The 21,882-nt window shown below is 47.2% G+C and overlaps 1 protein-coding gene across 1 annotated transcript; it reads right to left on the bottom strand.

Moving 5' to 3' along the window:
* Nucleotides 1-17,728: 17,728 nt before the first annotated feature.
* On the bottom strand, nucleotides 17,729-19,188 carry LOC119318993 (probable xyloglucan endotransglucosylase/hydrolase protein 30). Its single transcript, XM_037593522.1, has 2 exons — nucleotides 18,993-19,188; nucleotides 17,729-18,811 (listed from the first exon to the last, which is right to left on the bottom strand). The coding sequence occupies exons 1-2, from the start codon at nucleotides 19,186-19,188 to the stop codon at nucleotides 18,033-18,035; spliced, it is 975 nt and encodes a 324-aa protein (XP_037449419.1). The 3' UTR covers nucleotides 17,729-18,032.
* Between the last annotated feature and the right edge of the window lie 2,694 nt (nucleotides 19,189-21,882).

Raw genomic sequence — 21,882 nt, forward strand, 5'->3', positions numbered from 1 at the left:
ATCCAACCTAACTTTAAGGGGCATCCTATAGAATGCTCTGCTAGAATCATACTCGTCGATCAGGAAGAGAGGTGTGAAACAATGCGTGAGAGACAGGCGTAAAGATAATGTGCGTACATGAGACACGTAGGCAGGTCCATGTATATAGAAAGGGTCGATGAGGATTGTGCATGTGTATGTTTGCGAGAGGAAGAGTGCTTGTGATAAAGGTTAGTGAAAATAGTTGTAAATGGTTACGAGAGGGAGGGAGGGTTATATCTAGAGCATGTGTGCGAGAAAGACACCTCGGGAGGGAGTGTGTGAGCATGTGTGAGAGACCACCGATGGAGAGTGAAACTACACGTAAAAGACTGCTCTACACATTGATTAAAGATATAAATTGTATCCAAATATTAGGATGGGATCATGATATTTGCAATTCGCGTAAGGAGCGGTCATTGATCCATCAGACATCTAGATTCTATCGAATTTGAGCATGTCTATGTTATTATTCGACACAACTGATCCACATAGTTAGTATTTTGAACTCCAGACAATGCATCGCTTTAGAAATCGAATATAAACATGAGTATAGTTCATGTTGTGTGTGTAAAGCACATTATACATACGGAAGTTACACAATGGACATTATAAATAACTACTACCTATGAACTAGCATACATTTGAATTCAACTTAAGGTGGTTTAAAAAATCAAATTCAACATGAAGTCCATTCAATTATTTGAATTTGATATCATGGCATTTGTAAACCATACCTAAATTATGGGGGCACCAATCTTTGCTCTGGTTTTGTACATAATAGCATATGTAGTTGTGTACAAAATAGATTCAAATTTAGCTCCTCCATTCCAAAATAATCGTAGTTATAGGATTTTCAAGTGTCAAAATTTCAAAAAGAAGCGGATAATTTAATGAGGTTTTCAAACATACAAGGTCAAATATAACGTTGTATATTTAGGTCAATCCTCATAGTTCAAGAGTACTCTAAACGTGAATGCTTGTGTTTCAAAATTTTGAACGAAGCGCCAAAAGAGCCTCTACTCGCCCGAAACCGCGTGCCAATATTTGGTAGTATAAGGAAATTACTTTTCTAATAACTCCGACCTGTGAAACCTACCGGCTCGACGTCCAAAGGTCTAAACCGGGGTAGGTTTGTAGCTTCATCTAGATGCCACGCAACCGCATCCGAAAAACATTCATACACAATGGCTGCCTAAGCACACATGCGCGTGGCCGAAATCGCTCCCACCCACTATTTGGGACACCTGGGATTACCATCCTACCCCCGACCCGCAGTAGGTCCGAAATTTAAGAGGGGGGCAAAGTTTGTACTTTCCCCAAATTTCAAACAAGCGCGTCCCATCTTCTGTTCAAAAAAGCCAAAAATAAGCATGTCCCAGACCGAAACATGGTTCCCCCCACCCGTCCGATTCCCCATTCGTACTCCGTGGGCGCCAAAACTACCTCTCCACCAGCCGCGAAACCCCGGCGCCCTTCATCCGCCACCCCATCCCACCCATCAACCGCCACCCTCCTCCATCACGCCCGAGCCGATACCCCGACGTCGTCGTCCACTGCAACCTCAACCGCAACGCCCTCCACGGCTAGTAGTTGAAGCCAAGGCCAAGCTGTCCGTACCCGAGCCAGTTCAACCACATCGTCCTGCGCCTCACCGCTGCCGCTCCAACTTCGCCACCCTCCACCGCACCGGAGCTGTTCCTGCTATGCCGTCCTTCGCTGCCTCGGATCTGCTTCCCCTCCGCCGACATACGGCCATGGCAACACAGTCAACAATTTGGCCATGGGTTCGTCCAAGCCTGCACCCTCCAGAACATCGGTCTTCCCGGTAAAAAGAATAAAATCGGCGCGACTTGTGGAGGTGACCACACCGGCAACCGAAAAAGGTACTCCTCTTCCCTTATTCGTGCAAATCTTATGTCTCTGCTTGCATGGTATTCATCCCACAGAAGACACTAGCTGACCGCATCTTCTTGATACTAGATGTCCCTAGTAACTCGCGATGCCCAAGGTTTCTCCTCATATACTATTTCACCTTAGCTAGAGGTCCATCGCCCCCTGAATTTCAATTTCTGGCCACTTGATTCCCAATTAACGGAAGCATTCCCCGGCGTAACAGGCGCTAGTACGCCTATTACGCCGGGGAAGCAGCGCCTTGGTGTTTATCTTAGGGGCGTGTGCGGCCTATAGCTACTGGCGCCCGATCGGGAGGTCAGCCGGGATTAAAGGGGTGGCCTAGGGGTGCTGCCAAGCACGACGGCGCTACCAAGCACGGCGGTGGTGTGAGGTCGATGGGAGGGCGGGGCAGCGAAGGCAGGGGTCTGGGCCGGTGGTCGCTGGCAGTTCAAGAAAGATCGTCAACAATGACTGGCGGGAGGTAGACGAAGGCCATCTGCCCGTTCCTTATAGATCAGACGGTTCATTAAAAAAATCGACTGACCTATTTATTTTCAATCGACTGTTATCTTAGATATGACCACATGTGGTGGTGTGCTGGAGGAGTACCTGCATTTCCTGTGCTCATATATTACAAAATCATACAGAGCAGAATCTAATTTTGTTTGCCATGCAATGTTGTAGAGCTATCATATGTCTCCTGTCATTTATTTTTCAGCCACCTACTATCTGCTACTTTTACAGTGCACTACTTCTGCACACACTTCACCCTTACTCTCACTATTGTGTTTTTATGCAAGGGTATTTCAGACTCTGCTGCCATGAGAGAAGCCAAAAAGAAAAGAGAGAAGTCGCTCCAGTTTGGTGTGCGGCTAGGCAAGACACGTTTCAACGCTTTAAAGGGTGTAGTGTCAGCAGATGGAGACGGGGAACGTAGCTCTGGAGTTGATGACCTCGCTCGCAATGAACCACCATGCCAGGTGCTTGCTTTAACTTCGGGGTGTCATATGTGGTTGCATGTTCCATATGGTGTCTAGCTTGTATTCGAAAGGCCGAAGTCGGTAAGATAAGGAAAGATATTTTTTTACATGAACCACCATCCCATGAGCACCAGGAGACAAATAGCTAGTCAGGGCACTGACCGAGCCAGTGACAAGCCCAACAAAGATAGGCATCACCTGGAAGCCAACTAAAAAACTGCGATGGTGGCGAAGCAGCCCGCCTCCCACCAGGCTCTCAGGTCCTAGACGATCATGCTCACCACTCCAGCCGGATGTCTAGCTTGTATTGCTTCCAATTTGGTTAAATTGCATCTGCTTAGCTTACACATTATACCTTTGAATATGACATGCCTTTCTGTTTTTGGTACATACTAGTACATCTGTGTATTAACCATGTTCTTACATCAAACTAATGTTCTTGTGTATCCCTCATCAATCACTTATGATGAGGCAGGCAGGCAAGGGGACTACTCCTCATTTAAAGAATGCAGCGTCAGCCTCCCGACATGATTCTCAAGAAACAGAAATGCTAGATGAAGATAGTGAACGCAGCTCTGTAGTTGATTATAGCATTTCCCCTACACTAGCATCGCAGGTGCTTGCTCTAACTTGGCAGCGTGATATGTGGTTGCATGTTGCATATGGTGTCTAGATTGTAATTCTTCCAATCTGGTTAAACTGCATGTGCTAGTCTGCTTAGCTTATACATTATACCTGTTAATGTGACATGCCTTCCTGTATTTAGTACATAGTACATCTGTCTATTAAGCATGTCCTTACATAAAACTATTGTTTTTTGTATCCCGCATCAATCAACATGACGAGACACCTTTAGTATATGCAATGCAATATTAGTTGCATCTTTCATATGATTTATAGCATGCGCTGCTTCTAATTTGTTGAAATTCCATTTATGATGGGACGCTTTTAACTTGGCAGAGTCATATTGGTTTCATCTTTCATGTGGTGTCTAGCTTGCATTGCTTCTTATTTGTTGGAATGGTTTCTGCTTAGTTTACACAAACAGTTGTGAACATGCCATGCCGTCCTGTTTTTCGTACATATTCCATCCTGGTATCATGTGTTTGCCTTACATCAAAGTAGTGATTGTCAGTATCATGCATGAATGAGTTCTGAAGAGAGAATTTTATTGCTTTTTCTTGTCGGTTTTACTTGACAATTCAAAATCAATAAAGCGAAAGGAAGTTAGCAAGGCAGCGGATAAAGGTGCTCCTTCTGGACGGAGGGCCTCTACAGTTTCTACTCCTCCACACCCCCAAGATGATTTCCAAGACAACACATGCATAGACACTCAACAAAGTTGTGTTTATGATGAGCACGTCTCCCCTAGTGCAGCATCACCGGTGCCCCCTCTAACTTGGCACTGTTATATGTGGTTGCATGTTGTGTGTGATGTCTAGCTTGTATTGCTTCTAATTTTGTTGAATTCCATCTGCTTACTTTACACATTATACTTGAATAAGACACGTGTTCCTGTTTCTAGAACATATAATATCTGTCTATCACACCATGTTCTTACATCAAATTACTACTGGTGTGTAACCTGCAATAATCACTTATCATAAGACACGTTTGACTTCGGAGTGTGATATAGGTTACATCTCACATTCTTTTCTAGATTGTATTACTAATTTGTTGAAACGACACTTATGATGAGACAGTTTTAACTTGGTAGAGTGATATTCGTTGCATCTTTCATATGGTGTCTAGCTTTCATTGCTTCTAATTTGTTGAAATGCCTTCTCCTTAGTTTACACATCATAAGCTGTGAATATGCAATGCTGTGAATATGCAAAGGCACTAATGATGAGAGACCTCTAACATGGTAGTGTGATGTTGTTTGCATCTTGCATATGATTTATTTCTTGTACTGCTTCACATTTGTTTAAATGCCATTTATGATGAGACATTGTTAACTTGGCAGAGCGATATTTGTAGCATCTTTCATATGGTGTCTACCTTCCATTGCATTGCTTCTAATTTGGTGAAATGTCTTCTTCTTAGTTTACACATCATAGTTCTGGTTATCTCTTCCGTCCTGTTTTTCATACATATTACATCCTCCTATCATGTGGTTTTCTAACATCAAAGTTCAGTTCGTCTGCATCACACATCAATTTGTTCTGAAGAACTAAATTGTTATTCGTTTTTCTTGTCGGCTTGACTTAACATGGCACAGAGAAAGAGAAAGAAACACAGAATGGCAGGGAATGAGAAGCGGATGAATCCTGCAGATTCTGCTGGTATTGATGGTGCAATAGAAGGTCAAAGTCCAGCAGAAAATTCTACAGACACGGCATCCCATGCTACACGAGTTGCAAAAAAAGACAAACAGAAATAAATAGCTGTCACCAAACAAGCAGAGACAGCCCTAGTTCTTGCAACACCTACCACAGTACTACCAGCTGCACGACGTACTCGTGCGTCAACTGAGCTAGCAGCATGTTCCCAAGCTCCCTTGCCACCTGACACTACTTCCCAAGCATTCTTGACACAAGACGAGTTGGCAATATCAGATGAACCTTGTGAGCTTCAACAGCAAGAAGGTAGTTGCTGGAGTCAAGTTACAGTTGCATGCTTCTTTATATGTAGTCTCACAATTTGATGTACACTAACACTTCCTATGTTTGTTGTTGGACTCGCACATAGGCGCAAGAGGAAACAAACATCAGGGATAATGCTCGATGGGTTAACTAAATCTAGAGGAGGAAGAATGGAGATCCATTTTGAGGCAGGTTTAAAAAGGCCACGTGATGCTACAGAGTCAGCCAAGTTAGTATCAGAGGCAGCGGTTGCTGTTAGGTGTCATGTACGTATCCTCCCAACATGGATTCTGTACAGGAATGACAAAGACGAAACCCAGTTCAACATCTTCCTCGTCCATTTATCTGTAAGTATGGTTATGTATGGAAACTAGTAATATCATCTTGCTCTGTCCAATACTTTCTAGGTTGCTGATGATGAGACTCCCATAATTTTCAACAGATGAGGTTCAAGTTGGATAGCCAAGATGATGCAACCAGACAAGCTTGCACCCATGTTTTCAAGTCTGCTCTGCGACAGTATCGGTATAACTTGAGGAAAACTCACTTTAAAGGCAAGGCTAACAGTGAACTTGCCCAAACATCTCCAGTGGAAAATATATCTGATGAAGACTAGAGAGGCCTCATTAAACACTGGTCCGATCCGAAGTATCAGGTACATTATATATATGTCATCAGATCACATGTTGAAGTCCTATTTATGCATGTGCCACACAAATGTATCTTCTTGTAGGTGAACTGTTCAAAGAACAAGGCCAACCGTACGAAAGTGAAATTCCAACAGACGACAGGATCTCGTAGCTATATTGCACACTGCGAGGCTCTTGTAATTAGTTGCTGTTTCACTCTTTTCGCTGTACCATATTATCAGATCTATATTGACTTATTCCAAATGCAGAGGAAAGCCCGCAAGGACCAAAAAGTACGTGAACCAAATGTTGTGGAAATCTTCAAGGACTGTCACACCAGCAAGAAGAAGGGCATGACTACACCAGTCAAAGCCGTTGTTGTAAGTCCTTAATCCTCATGCCTTTTAACTACTACTTACTCTGACTTGTGCCTTGAACTGCATGGTTTGCAACCAATGTCTATTACTCTTTTCAATTTTATACACAATTGTCTTAGCGTATCATTTCACCTTACAAGGTTTAAAAGAGAGGAGTGATGTTCCTTTGATCTTGATCCGTAATCTAGTTCCATGCTGGACTTGCCCACACAATGTTACAATTGCATGTTTGTCTGTTCTCAATTGTTTTGTGATATGAATGACGTCATACTATGCTTACCGTATTATAAACTTCGTCTCTTTATCCTTAGCCCTCAATACAATGTGAAGAAATAGACAATACATTAGCGATGGTACATGGTCATATGATTGGAGCCTGGTTTTATTATGTACTTTGCAATAAAATACAACTAATATTTTACATGGGTTCACCAGAATAAGTTCTGTATATAGACCAAAGCTATTTTGTTTGGTTTTGCTGCCTCCTTAATATTTTGTCTGGTACTACTAATGTAAAACCTCAACTTTTCAGCAAGCTATGGAAAAATGGGTGGAACCGCCACCTTCTGAAGGTGGCGAGGCAACTATAACCGCAATGTCAGCTCTTGCTGCAGTGGGTCAGTACCTGTCCACTAACAGTGCCAAAAGCATGTTCATGCGTAATACTGGGTTGGTTGTTAAGGCAATATCATCCAAACTGCCTCATGATCAAGATATGCAAGCTCAAAGCAATGTTGTATCTGCGCTCCAGACACAAGTCCATTCCCTAATAGAGACCCTTTGTGAAACAAGGAGAAACATTGCTCAATGTCGTCAAGATATGCATGGTTTTGAAACCAGACTATCAGACATTTGCTATGTTGTTCAGGAGCCTAGGGGAAATGAAGGCGAGGGTTATGGTGCTCCATCGGACAATATAGCATGAAAATGCAACAATCAGGTCAAATGAACTGAGCTTCTGAACTTCTGATGGTGCATTTATCTGCTAGACTATTAAGTTTTATGCCAACCTTCCTTTTGTTATATAGTTGTAATTTGTTTTGGTGCGATACAAAATTTATTCTTAACGTGCAGCCACCGCCTGAAGAAAACAGCAAGCCATTTTTGTATAGTGAGGGTGTTCCCTATATTTGCAGTGGTGGCGATCTTTGATGCCGAGTGGATGTAATCTGTGCAATCCCCTTAATAGCCTAGCGTTAGTTTCGGCCTTATTTATTTCCTAGTCTTCTTTTTCCCTGGTTTGCTAGTGGCTGCAACTACCATGGGCCGTATATGGGCTGTAGGATCCATGGGTCTCCTACGGGCTGTCGATAAATGGGCCTGTAATCGGTGGGCCTCGGGCCGTCGGATAAATGGGTCTACATGGGCCATGATCGGGCGTAATTGGTATCGGCCTAGCACAGTAACAGGCCGTTAATAGGCCGTAGGACAGCAAAGGCTTAATTCTGTCACAGGCATAACAGGTCGTTAATGGGCCAGAATATAGGACGGGCCAGAAATGGCGCAACGGGTTAACAGGCCAGAAACGGGCCGACTCTTGCCATGGGCCGAATTTGGCCCATTAGGGTAACAGGCCAGTAACGGGCCGACTCTTGCCATGGGCCGAATTTAGCCCATTAGTGGAACATGCCAGTAACGCGCCGACTCTTGCCATGGGTCGAATTTGGCCCATTAGGGGAACAGGTCAGTAATGGGCCGGAAGTAATCGAGGGCCGAAAAGGAGCCCAAGAACGTATGGGCCGTCAATAGGCCGAAAGCTAACACGGGCTGGAAATGGCCCATGTAAATCACGGGCCGTTAACGGGTATAAAGAAAATTACTATTCATTATGGGCTAGAGTCACCGTGGGCCTGTAATGGGCCGAAAGATATGAATGCCTCATATGGGCCGAAAGATGTTGTGGGCCATACATGGGCCGAAAGTGAAATGGGCTGGTATTATATTCGACGGCCCACATGACGTTGTTGGGACGATTTCCTTTAGGGCCTAACGGGCCGTGAGTTAACGGGCCGTAAAATGGGCTATTTGCGAAGAGACCGTTAACAGGCTTTTCATGGGCCAACCCGTTAACTTTTGACCAAGTCAAACAGGCCGGCTTTGTAAGCTAAATGGGCCACTATTGGGCCGTGCCACGCGTCGACATATCATAGGCGCCTATCTGACCCACTAACGAGCTGACACGTGTTTCCTCTAGCCAATGATGATTTTACATGTGGAAAATCCCCATTGGTCGGGGCTGTTAACGGGTTATCGGATCCAAAACCCGACCCGATAGCTTAACGACATTTCGTTACAGTGGATTCCACGTGTCGGTCACCCTTGATGAAAGCACTTCTGTGACGCGTGATTTATCGTCATGGAAGTGGACACTTCCGTGATGATAATTTTGGTAATGTCATGGAACACTTCTACGACATCACTGGTAGACTATCTTGATTCTGTCATAAATTTGTCATGGATGTACATGCATGACAAAAAAGCGACCTACTGTGACAAACACGTATCATCACGGAAGTGTATTTTTTTTGTAGTGAGATGTGGTCACAGGCATGACGAGGAGTCTCGAAATGGTCGAGACATAAAGATTGATATATTGGAAGCCTATGTTTGGACATCGGAATGGTTCCGAGTGGTTCGGGCATTTTTCCGTAGTACCGGGAGGTTACCAGAACCCCCGGGAGAAGTTATGGGCCTTATGGGTCATAAGAAGGAAGCACACCAACCTACAAGGGGCTGGTTCGCCTCCCTTGGGCAGGAGGCCGAATTGTAATAGGTTTGGGGGGGGGGGCCTTTCCTTCTCTCCTACTCCTCTTCCCTTCCTCTCCTACTCCAGCTAGGGAAGGGGTGGAATCCTACTCCCGGTGGTACTAGGACTCCCCTAGGGCGTGCCATAGAGAGGGTCGGCCCCTCCTGTTATGCCCATGATGCGGCTATATCTCCCACGTGTCGAGGCGCGACTTAGAGGCATAACCGCATGGTGGTTTTGTCGCAAGAGGGGTAATCTTCACACAATCCCATGTACTGAATAAGAAAGGGATAAAGAGTTAGCTTACAATCGCCACTTCACACAAATAACAAGTTAAACATACATCATCCAGAGTACAATCAAGGTCTGACTACGGAACCAAAATAAAAGAAGACAACCCCAAATGCTAGATCCCCGATCGTCCCAACATGGCTCCACTACAGATCATCAGGAAATGAAACATAGTAACGGCCAAGGTCCTCATCGAACTCCCACTTGAGTTCGGTAGCATCACTTCCACTGGTATCATCGGCACCTGCAACTATTTGGAAGTATCCGTGAGTCATGAGGACTCAGCAATCTCACACCCGTGAGATCAAGACTATTTAAGCTTATGGGTAGGATAAGCTAGTGAGGTGGAGCTGCAGCAAGCAATAAGCAAATATGGTGGCTAACATACGCAAATAAGAGTAAGATGAGAAGCTACGCCAACGGTCGTGAACTAGAAGTGATCAAGAAGTGATCCTGAAACTACTTATGTTCAAGCATAACACAAGACCGTGTTCACTTCCTGGACTCCGCCGAAAAGAGACCATCACGGCTACACACGCGGTTGATTCATTTTAATTAAGTCAAGTGTCAAGTTCTCTACAACCGGATATTAACAAATTCTCATCTGCCTCATAACCGCGGGCACAACTTTCAAAAGTTTATACCCTGCAGGGGTGTCCCAACTTAGCCCATCACAAGCTCTCACGGTCAATGAAGGATATTCCTTCTCCCGGGAAGACCCGATCAGACTCGGAATCCCGGTTACAAAACTTTTCGACAATGGTAAAACAAGACCAACAAAGCCCCCCGAATGTGCCGATAAATCCCGATAGGAAATGCACATATCTCATTCTGAGGGCACACCGGGTGAGCAATCCGTACAACTAAAGCCAGCCCTCAAGTTTCCCCAAGGTGGCGCAAAGGGCTCTAGTTTGGACCAACACTCAGAGAAGCGCTGGCCCGGGGGGTTAAAATAAAGATGACCCTCGGGTTTGCAAACCCAAGGGAAAGTTATTGGTTGTTAGGAAAATGTAAAACCAAGGTTGGGCCTTGCTAGAGGAGTTTTATTCAAGGCGAACTGTGAAGGGGGTCCCATAACCCCAACCGCGTAAGAAACGCAAAAAATCAAGGAACATAACACCGATATGACAGAAACTAGGGCGGAAAGAGTGGAACAAAACACCAGGCATAAGGCCGAGCCTTCCACCCTTTACCAAGTATATAGATGCATTAATTAAATAAGAGATATTGTGATATCCCAACATATCCATGTTCCAAACATGGAACAAACTTCAACTTCACCTGCAACTAACAACACTATAAGAGGGGCTGAGCAAAAGCGGTAACATAGTCAAACAACGGTTTGCTAGGAAGGTGGGTTAGAGGCTTGACATGGCAATATGGGAGGCATGATATAACAAGTGGTAGGTAGCGCGACATAGAGATAGAACGAACAACTAGCAAGCAAAGATTGAAGTGATATCGAGGGTATGGTCATCTTGCCTGCAATCCCGCTAGGAAGAAGAACGAGTCCATGAAGAAGACAAACGGACATAGTCGAACGAATCCTCACAACTCCGGAACGAAACCGAAGCTAACGAGAGAAGCAGACCGGAAAGAAGCAAGCAACATGGTAAACACAAAAGCATAAACATGGCATGATGCACAATCAAGTATGATGCATGTCCGGTTTAAATATGCATGGCATGGCAAAGTGCACAAACAAAACTACAAGTTAAGTGGAGCTCAATATGCAAAACGAAACACCACTTTCGATTATTTAGTTCTCTCTCGGTTATGTACCCAACAATATTAAATGTTTTTTTAAACATGGCAGGAGATGAAGCATAATAAAACTACCTAACTAGGCAAGTTTAAAAGAGTCCGGAAACAACAACAACAACAATTCTGTTAAACCCCCACATGCATTAAGCAATTTAATGCAACAACAATTTAGACATTCTTGATGTTGTTATCATGATGTGGCTGGCATGTGCAAGTTTTATGCAATTTTGTGAAATGTTGACATGAAGATGATATGCGGCATTTTGTCGCCATGGCGGAAAGAAAAAGGATGCCACAGCAACATCCCGGTTCCGGCAACTCAATTGAGATGCCGGTGCAAAAGAAAGTGTGACGGGAACGTGTCATGCGATGAAAGGTGGGGTGCTTCCGGTAACAGGGTGTCCCACATGACGGTGGCAAGGAAACAAGTGAGGACGTGCGACAAACAAGTCGGGCACGGTGCGAACGCAGACATCTCATCCAACACACATGCATTCGTTCATGGCGTCGTCTCGATGTTTATACCTTCAAAGCGTGCATTTCGAGGCGGTTCAAAACGTCGCGGGAAGTAGTCGTTCTCGCGATGGTAGTGGAAGTAGTGGTGCATGTTTCATAGATGTTCGGGGTCACGGCGAGGAACTTGACGTCCACGGGGTCTTTGAGGGTCCACGGTAGTGGTACACACGAAGGTAGTCAAACTTGACGTATCCGAGGGCTCCGGGCGTCGTGGTACTTGTTGAAATCCACATCGGATGTAGTTGTACATTTTGAAGAGGAACTTGGCGCGTCCATAGGGTACTTGACGATTCCACATCGATCGTAGAGGTTCACGTTTCATAGATGTTCGGGGTCAACAGTAGTGGAACTTGGCGTTACCTGATTTGGACGGTCTTGACAATGATAAAAGGGCCAGCGGTGGTGCACGAAGGCAGCGAGAGTTTCAGTGGCATGCAACACGTGGCGGTGATGCTCGGGGTCCATGGAGGGGCGCAGAGGCAAAGTAGGCATCGAGGCAGGGGCGACGGCTGCGTACATGGCGGGACTAGGCGTGGCGGCAGGGTGCTCCGGCGACGGAGGAGGGCTGGCGGCGCTCGTTCCTCATGCTCGAGGCTGAGGCAGGAGGAGCGGGACTTGGCGGCGAAGCAGCAGCTGCAAGGGCAGGGCGAGGTCGGCGCTGTGGCGCAGCTCGACAGCGGCAAGGCGAGGGGCGGCCTTGCAGGAGAGGGAGGCACGCGGGAGGAAGGAGGCGCATGCGGGAGGAGGCACGGTCTAGGCGGCGACTCTGATGGCCGGCCGGCGAGGCCGTGGCCTTGGCGCAGAGGAGAGAAGAGGCAAGGTCTATTTGGGCGCGGAGGCCAGATGGTGGGGACGAGGAGGTCGGGGCCATCCAGGGCGCAGCGGCGGGAGCTCCGGCCTGGGTGGTCGCTAGTGGCGAGGTTCGTCGGGGCGGCAGGTCGCAAGGTGGAGGGGTGCTCGAGAACGTGAAGGAGAAGGAGAGGTGCTCGCGAGGGAGAGGCGGTCGGGATCGAGCACTGGGTTTCTGGCGGCGCGAGGGAAGGAGATGGGATCAAGGGGAGAGACCGAGAGATGGGAATGGGCTCCCTCGCGACTAGGGTTAGTGCGGCTGGGCTTAGGTGGCCCGGCCTGGGCTGGGCTTCTCTCTCCCTATCTCTTCTTCTTCTAAAAACAGAAGAAAAGAAAGAAGAAGAAAAAAACAAAGAAGAAAAAAGGAGAAGAAAGAAGAGATAGGACAAGAATTTGCGCATGCGGGTAATTTTCCCGGACTCATAAAAATGAGCCTGATTCAGGAAAAATAGAAGTGGGCACGCATATGAAGTTGAATTCAAACTCATTTGAATTTAACTCAAATGGGTTTGAACTAGGACTGGGATTTAGAAGTGCCGAAAAATGATGAGGACTAGTGGAGGAACCTCGATAAAAGTGATAAGAATTGCAGACAAGATTTGAAGGTCAAACTTGAAATGGAAAAGGCATGGAAATTATTTTGCAAGTGCGTTCCGGTTAATTCCAAACTAATGAAATATTTATAATAGCTCCATAATTATTAGGAGGATATGTTATAAAGAGAAATCATCATGTGAATTTCCTCGATTTAAATAGATCAAAAGATCTATGCAATTTATTTAGTTGAGCTTTAAAAAAAATTAAAAGACATGTTGGCATGATGACATGATGCAATGCAAAAATAAATAGAGCAAGCACAAAAGAGACACACGGAGGTCACGAAAATAAGGAAGTCTTCTGGAGCGTCGGTCTTGGGGCGTCACACCTCCCCTCCTCCACTCCTTTATATACGGGGGAGGGGCACCCCATGGACACACAAGTTGATCATTAATCTCTTAGCCGTGTGCGGTGCCCCCCTGCACCATAATCCACCTCGGTCATATCATAGCGGTGCTTAGGCGAAGCCCTGTTCCGGTAGCATCATCATCACCATCATCACGTTGTCGTGCTGACGAAGCTCTCCCTCGACACTCTGCTGGATCGTGAGTTCGTGGGACGTCACCGAGCCGAACGTGTGCAGATCGCGAAGGTGTCGTACTTTCGGTACTAGGATCGATCGATCGTGAAGACGTACGACTACATCAACCGCGTTGTCATAACGCTTCCGCTTACGGTCTACGAGGGTACGTGGACAACACTCTCCCCTCTCGTTGCTATGCATCACCATGATCTTGCGTGTGCGTAGGAAATTTTTGAAATTACTACGTTCCTCAACGGTTGTGTGGCCTGTGTTAGTTATACCTGGCAATGGCGGTGTTTTTACGCGGTTACCTTATTGAAGTCGTTGCTCGGATATGCCCGAACTGATTCTTCAGGGTGAAAATCTAGATCTAGCATTGGGTGGCTGGATCCGGTGACGACGAGGATTGAGCGTCGCTTCATTTCTGAAAGATGTTGCTTTGAAGAATCTCGTCATCCGTGTGGTGTCATTAGATGATTGGCGTGGATATGGTCATTGTTGTAGTTTTTTATCGCACATCTGATCATTTTTTTCCTTGTCTATGCATGGCTTTGGTCTTACATGATTTTGCTATTTGTCGGTGTATTTTTGTTTGCGTGTGTTGGTGTTGGTTATGCGCATCCTAACTATGCAGCAGCCGGGTGTGTTCTCAATGTGTTTGTATCCTCTTGATGCTCCACTTTGAGTTAATAAGATTCATCATTTGTCCAAAAAAACAACTCCTTCCTTATCCCGAGCGAGTCTCTCGCCCACCTGCAAATATCAACAGCTCATTCCTTCTCCCGACGCACGTGTCTAGCCTTCTCCCGCTCCGTTCATGCCCTAGAGCTCCGTCACCATGGCTTGTTGCAAATCCAGCAATGATCCCGCATCTCATAGTGGTTCAATAGCAATGGCAGCGGTGGTGCTTGCAACTGCGGATGGCGGCCGTTGGAGTAGCAAATTGATGCTCGTTGCAACCGGGGTCATGAACTCATGCGTAGCCCCGCCTCCACCATGGTTGTCGGTCTGCGGTGCGCCCGAGCTTGGGACGGCTGCTGCCGACCTTGTTCATGTCATCTCCGACCATCACCAGCGCCTCCCTGTTCAAACAACGACGGTGGTGCTGCTATGAAATCAACTTTCATTAGAAAAAAAATTGAGACATCATTCATGTTGCAGAAGTCCAGTCGCAACAACACACATGTTGCAAAAAATTAAAGACAAAAATAAAATTTGCAACACAACCTTTGTTGCAAAAAGTTTCTGCAACAAGTGCTCTGTTGCAAAATGTTATGCAACACTACAGGGTTCTACAACAACCGTTGTTGCAAATAGGGTTCTACAACACTACAATTGTTGCAAATTGAGTTGGTCTAGACCGTTTGGCGGTGGCTTTGGTGATTGATAACAATGCAATTTGCTCTACAGGTATCTCCGGAGGTGTTTGTTGAGTTGGCACGGATCGAGACTGGGATTTGTCACTCCGTATGATGGAGAAATATCTCTGAACCCTCTCGGTAATACAACATCGTAAAGAGCTTGCAGGCAATGTGGCTAATGAATTAGTCATGAGATCTTGTATTACGGAATGAATAGAGAGACTTGCTGGTAACGAGATTGAACTAGGTATGGAGATACCGACGATCGAATCTTGGGCCAGTAACATATCGTCGGACAAAGGGAATTGTATAGGGGATTAACCGAATCCTTGACATCATGGTTCAACCGATAAAAGATATTCGTGGAATATGTAGGAACCAATATGGGCATCTAGGTCCCGCTACTGGTTATTGACCGGAGAGGTGTCTGGGTCATGACTATATGATTCCCAAACCCGTAGTGTCGCACGCTTAACGTTCGATGACGCTAGAGTAATATTGTGATATGCATGTTGGTGACCGAATGTTGTTCAGAGTCCTGGATGAGATCCCAGACATCACGAGGAGTCTCGGAATGATCGAGAAGTAAGGATTTATATATGAAAAGTTGTTTTTGGAATTTAAAAAAAGGTGCAGTTTTTTGGTATTGTATCGGGAAGCTTCTAGGAAGTTACAGAGGGGTCCGAAAGTCCACAAGTGGGTCCATCACATCTCACATGCCATCATGGAGTGAAGGGGGGCGCCCTGGCCTATATGGGTCATGCGCACCAGCCCCTAAGAGTCCCATGTGGCTAAGACATGTGGAAGAGGACTAGGAATCCAACTCCTGCTAGGAGTAGGACTCCTTCCCCTTGGCGCCAACTCCTATCAGGAGTAGGGATGGACTCCTAGCCCTCCCACACATATGCATATAAATATAGGGGAGGGGGAGCAACAAGGCACCCTGATACATTGGCCTTGGCTGCTGCCCCGTCTCTCCCTCCCGGCATAGTTCTCGTTCACGGTTTTTCGCTTAGCGAAGCGCTGCCGTTGCTCCACTACCACCATCACCACCACACCGTCGTGCTGGTTATGATCCCATCTACTTCTCCGTTCTCTTGCCGGATCAAGGAGGAGGAGACGTCATCGAGTCGCATGTGTGCTAAACTTGGAGGTGACGTCTGTTCGGCACTAGATCGGTTGGATCGTGATCGGATCGCGAAGAGTACGACTACATCAACCGCGTTATATACGCTTTCGCTTTTCTACGAGGGTACGTAGACACACTCTCCCCTCTCGTTGCTATGCTTCTCCTAGATAGATCTTGGGTGTTCGTAGGATATTTTTTTGATTTTCATGCACCGTTCCCCTACACACGGTTAGTTCACAAATTGCATTGTTATCAATCACCAAACCACTAAGGGATAAATATGCCCTAACAACGAGGACACACATCGTGCAGTTGACGTGGCAAGGGTTTGAAGAGGTGTTATTTTTCTTGGTCAACTTCATGGCAGCGATTACTTACACAAGTGAACATGGACAAGAAAATCATCAGAGCCAAGAATCACCCCCCTCCCCAGCTTCTCCCAGAATCATCACTTCATTTTTTTACAATCCTATCTAGTTAAGGTCTAATTAGCTAGGATTGTAAAAAATATATGAAGTAGTGATCCTGGGAGAAGCTGGAGAGGGGGGCGATTCTAGATTCTGGTAGAATCGCCCAAAAGAACTGGCCCAAAGCTCGTGATGAAGGGAACACGGACTAAGAACAATATGTACAAGGCGGAGTTGAGAAGAAGAGAGACATGCCAATATGTTCAGTCGAGGCTAAAAAGTCTTACGAGGACTTGCCAGATGACTTATACAAGTGACGTGAGAAACAAGGGAAGACCCAAGTCCAATCTGGCACATGCGTTCATGTGAAGCTGACAACTTCAAGATGACAAAGACATGTTCGTTAAGATGAAGTTTATTGGAATTGGTATCCGATATATTTGTAAAAGGCCACAACTTGATTAGACTATGTGAGGTGTTGGAGTCAAACACATGTAACACAAGCGTAATATATGAAGGCTTGGCCGCACGATAGCCAAAATAGACTAGGCTTCAAGATGATGCGATGGTGGAGATGTCATTTGATGATCTCAACGGGCTTTCGCATCATTATGCTATGTTGATTTAGGGAAAAACTATTTCAGCAGTGGTATGTTTGCAAGCATGACCTTTTAAAATAAAACCAGGCTTCCAAAACTTTTTAGAAGGAAACTCCGACGGTTATAACAATGAAGTCACATCTAAAAAAATTCACACAGATATTCGCGCCAAATGAAATGATGTACGAGCTAGATGTGATTTACTTAATTCCCATCTAGATGAAAGCTAGCCACCCAAAAGCAGTGTTGACCTTTCAATAATGTAGTTCAACTTTCAAAAAAAAATTACGCCGAAGTCTCAATCCACAGTGAATACTACATTCGTTCGATCTTGCGCGAAAATCTTTGCAAAATTTTCATTTTAGCTTTTTTTTCTTTTTATATATTAGTCACTTGACTGAGACTTGGTTAAATCCTGGTCAGCTGAAACCTAGCCACACCTTTAAAAAGTTAGTCCGACGTAGCTTTTCAAAGAAAATCCAGAATGAACGTACGTTTTTCCCCACGGCGCCTGAAACGGAGCCCATCCCCGGTGGGGGAGAAGAGCAAAGCAGAGGAGGAAGGAAGGGAGCACACCGTGTAGGTCGTCGTACGTTTTCATGCAATGTGCCCGCCGAGTAACCGTACGTGTCACCCAAATTCCGCTTTCGGATGCTACTGCCAAATTCCGCCGAGTAATACATAATCAACCAACCCAAATCTCCGTCCCTAATTAATGAACACAAGAGAAGAGAAGAGAAGATATGGCTGCTAGGTGCGTGCACGCTACATGTCGGCCTTGTTGGGCGGCCGGCGGCCGACGCGGCGGCGCCTGAGCGCGAGCCGGTGGCCGCTGTCCTTGAACCTGCTCCGCTCCGACTCGACGAGGTCGCACTCCGGGAAGGGCACGGGGTAGCGCCTGGTGTCGTAGCAGTATGAGTAGACCATGTTGCGCTCCCTGAACTGGCGCATGGCCTGCTGCTTGGCGAGCGTCATGACGGCGGGGTCGGACGCGGCCAGCGCGTCGGCGCAGCCTTCTTCCGTGGGGGAGGAGGCGCGGCAACCGGCGAGGGCGAGGTCGGTGAAGGAGGCGACGAAGGGCCCGTAGTGGTAGTCTACGCGGTAGCGGCCGCCGGAGGTGGCCCAGTTGGAGGCGTCCCAGACGGTGGCGTAGAGCGACATGGGCTTGGCCGGGAAGTCGCGGCCGGCGCGGGCGTGGCGCAGGTGGCGCACGGGCACGTCGTCGACGTAGAAGACGACGGCGTCGCGCGCCCAGAGGATGGAGTAGCGGTGGAACTCGGTGGTGGGGTCGAAGGGCAGCACGTAGCGCTCCTCCCGGCCCCGGCTGACGCTGCCGTTGCCGTACATGTTGGTCTGCATCCGCCACGGCTTGCCCCGGATGTTGCCCAGGAACTCGAAGTCCAGCTCGTCGTGCGTCTTGGGGAACACGTCGCCGTTGGACGTGTAGAACGCCACCACCACCCCCGCCGTGTAGTCGGACGGCAGCTTGATGGACGCGCTGAAGAAGCCGTGCTGGTACATGGCCGACGAGATGAACCCCGACCCTGCCCATTTTAATTACCATTAACTGATAACTGACGTACGTTGCATGAAAAACAGAAAAACGCCCCAGAAATTAACGGAGGAAACCAAGCCGCCATGCGCGCGCATGCCACGAACGTACGGCCGGCCGGCCGGCCGGGGAGGACGGAGGATGGATGGATGACCGCACTCGTACGTACGTACCGGTGGTGCGGTCGAGGAGGAGGCTGACGGTGCGGTCGTCGGCGGAGCGGAGGATGTTGTCGAAGCCGAAGAGCGGCGTGTAGCCCTCCCCGAAGGCCACCGTCGCGGTCACGTCCACCGCCGGCCGCGCCGCCACCGCCACCGCCACCGCGGCCGCCGTCGCCAGGGCAAGCAGCGCCGACGCCAACCGCGACATGCCGCCGGCCGCGAGAGCGATCGATCGATCGATCCCCTCTCCGCCCCTCTCCTCTGCTTGGATGGAACTATACTAAAGCTATTTCCTGGTATATCCTCAGTTTTGGTGCTTGCCTAATTATTCACTCAGGCTGTTTTCGGGTCGGTTTATTCTTGGGTGGGTGACAAATTGAGGCGGAGGTGGAGAAACGGTGCAGGGAGGCCGGAAGACGGCCCCGTGACCGCCGGAGAAATAGGAGGAGTTAGCTTAGGCTTAGGTCTGCTTAGCTTTTATCCATTCATGGCGTGCATGCAGACGCGCGGATGGAAATTGTTTTGGAAACGGACGCGTACAAGGAAACTATCTCAACAGTTGGCCAGGGACGGATTCAGGGGAGAAAATAAATAAATGGGGACGCTGTTGTGCTGACGTTCCTGGGAAGGCATGGCAAAATGGACGTTTCTCATTTACATTGTCTATTTTCTTTTTGCGAACTTGTAATTTACATTGTCTCGAGGATGGCAAATTCCTTCTCAGAGCACGGTAAATCCTGGCAAAAAAAAAAAAGAACTGGGCGGGTATGCCGTGCTCAAGAGAATTGCCAAATAATCAAAATCAATGTCGACCAATCTTTCCTTACGGACACGGGATAAGGAGGGTGGGGTCTTATACAATGGTTGATAAGATAGTTTTATCTTAAGTCTTGCATGTAATTTAGAGATGACAAAAAAAACATGTCTACAATGGGTCATCTTTTAGTCTTATCTTTAATAATTAGATATTCCTAAAAACATGATGAGACATATTGTGCTAAAAAATCATTTCTTAAATAAGAGAAGATAAGTCTTTTTTTATAATTTCTCTCCTTTCCATGTCATTATTTTCATCATTTATCCTAGGTGGCATTCCTAAAATAGCACCATGCATTCCCTAATGGGAACGGCGAGGTCGTTGCTGCGGAAATTGCTGAACGAGGGTACCGCTCTTCAGGCTCAAACTAAAGCCTATGGAAGGCCATCCAAGTTGCGGAAGTGCATGGTATGGGACGGGTCTACTTCGAAACAGACTGTATGAGTCTTCACCAGGCGCTGTCAAGCACTGCCATGGACCGGGGTTCGCTTGGTTTTCTCTTCCCCGAGGCAAAATACCTCATGCATTTAGGTTTCTTTGAGTATAAAACCATGTACTGCTCTCTGGTCTGTAATCTCCCAGTGCATGTGTTGGCTAAGGCTGGGGTGTGTGGAGTTCCTGATAGCGAGCAAATCTAGCTAACAAACTTCCCGTCCGATGTACTCCGTGTGCCCAGCAATTTGGTTGGTCCCCCGTAATCTGGAATGCGGGGTGTTCCATAAGGAAAAAGGAAATTTTCCATCCACGAAAAACACAAATGATCATGCAAAACATTCACATTTGTCATCCTCCTCAGCAAAATGTTCCCTGGTTAAGCCAGCCCAAAAAATAATCTTGGGATAGGGCCTCATAGTCTTCCTCATGGCCCCCTCCTTAGAACATCTACAACCAGACTTAGTAAATCTGGCCTCCTAAATGTGCACGAACCCCCTGGTAGCGGCCTACATGATGCTACAATGGGCGGGCAGCGGTGTTCGGACCGGCGCCTGGAGGTGTTGGAACCGGTGCACAGGATGCTGGTACCGGCCACCGCGGGTGTTGGAACTGGCTACTACGGGTTCTACAAGCTGCTCATTGGCGGTGTTGGAACCGGCCTCGTGGGGAGCTACAACTGGCAAATTTTAGGGCTACAGTGGGCACCATCAGATGCTGGAACCGACCGATTGTTTTGCTACAACCATGAGGAGGTGGTGTCGCTACGATGAACTGTGGTGCCGAGATGGCTACAACCAACAACGGTAGAAGCTGGAACTGGCAAAAAAATGTTACAATTGATGACAATGAGCTAGGGCGACGATGGGGGTGGTGTCGTGATTGCCACGACCGGCAACCATAAAAGCTACGAAAGGTGAGTTGTTTTGCTACAATGGTGGAGGGTGGAAGTGATGACCAGTAGATGACGATGATGTGAGCGATGCACACCCGGTCGGCGGCCAGTCGGCGCTCCCGATGCTGCAATTGCTGGCGGCCGAGGCTGCGTGGCGGGGATGTGACTGTCCATAGCAGGAGTTGCAAGCAACCACGACCGAGCCATGGCCTGTTGCAGGGGCAAACAACGATGGAGATAGACACCTTTGTGCCGCTGGAGCCGGGGGAGGGGGTTTATTTCCCCTTCACCCACTAGTAGAAAAAGGACCTAATGTGAGACACATTAGTCCCGGTTTGTTTTTGGCCCGGTACTAATGGTACCATTAGTGCCGGTTCGAACGGCTATACATTAATGCCGGTTCGTGTTGAACCTTTAGTACCGGTTCGTGCCACGAACCGGTGCTAAAGGGGTGGTGGCAGGCTAGCGTTAGGCCGGGGCCCCATGATCACCTTTAGTACCGGTTCATGATACAAACCGGTACTAATTAAAGGGCTAACCTTTAGTACCGGTTCGTGTCATGAACCGGGACTAAAGGGGTCTGACCTATAGTCCCGGTTGGAGACACAAACCGGGACTATAGGGCAATTTTTCAAACTCTACCCCCCCCCCGGTGTATCGCCATTTCAGTTTTGAAAAAATCAAAAGAAAATGATAAAAACTTCAGAAAATAAAATCCTTCGAGAGGTAGTTATATTACTACATCTACTAGTTAGGAA

This window comes from Triticum dicoccoides, chromosome 6A (assembly GCF_002162155.2).
Source record: "Triticum dicoccoides isolate Atlit2015 ecotype Zavitan chromosome 6A, WEW_v2.0, whole genome shotgun sequence".
NCBI lineage: Eukaryota > Viridiplantae > Streptophyta > Magnoliopsida > Poales > Poaceae > Triticum > Triticum dicoccoides.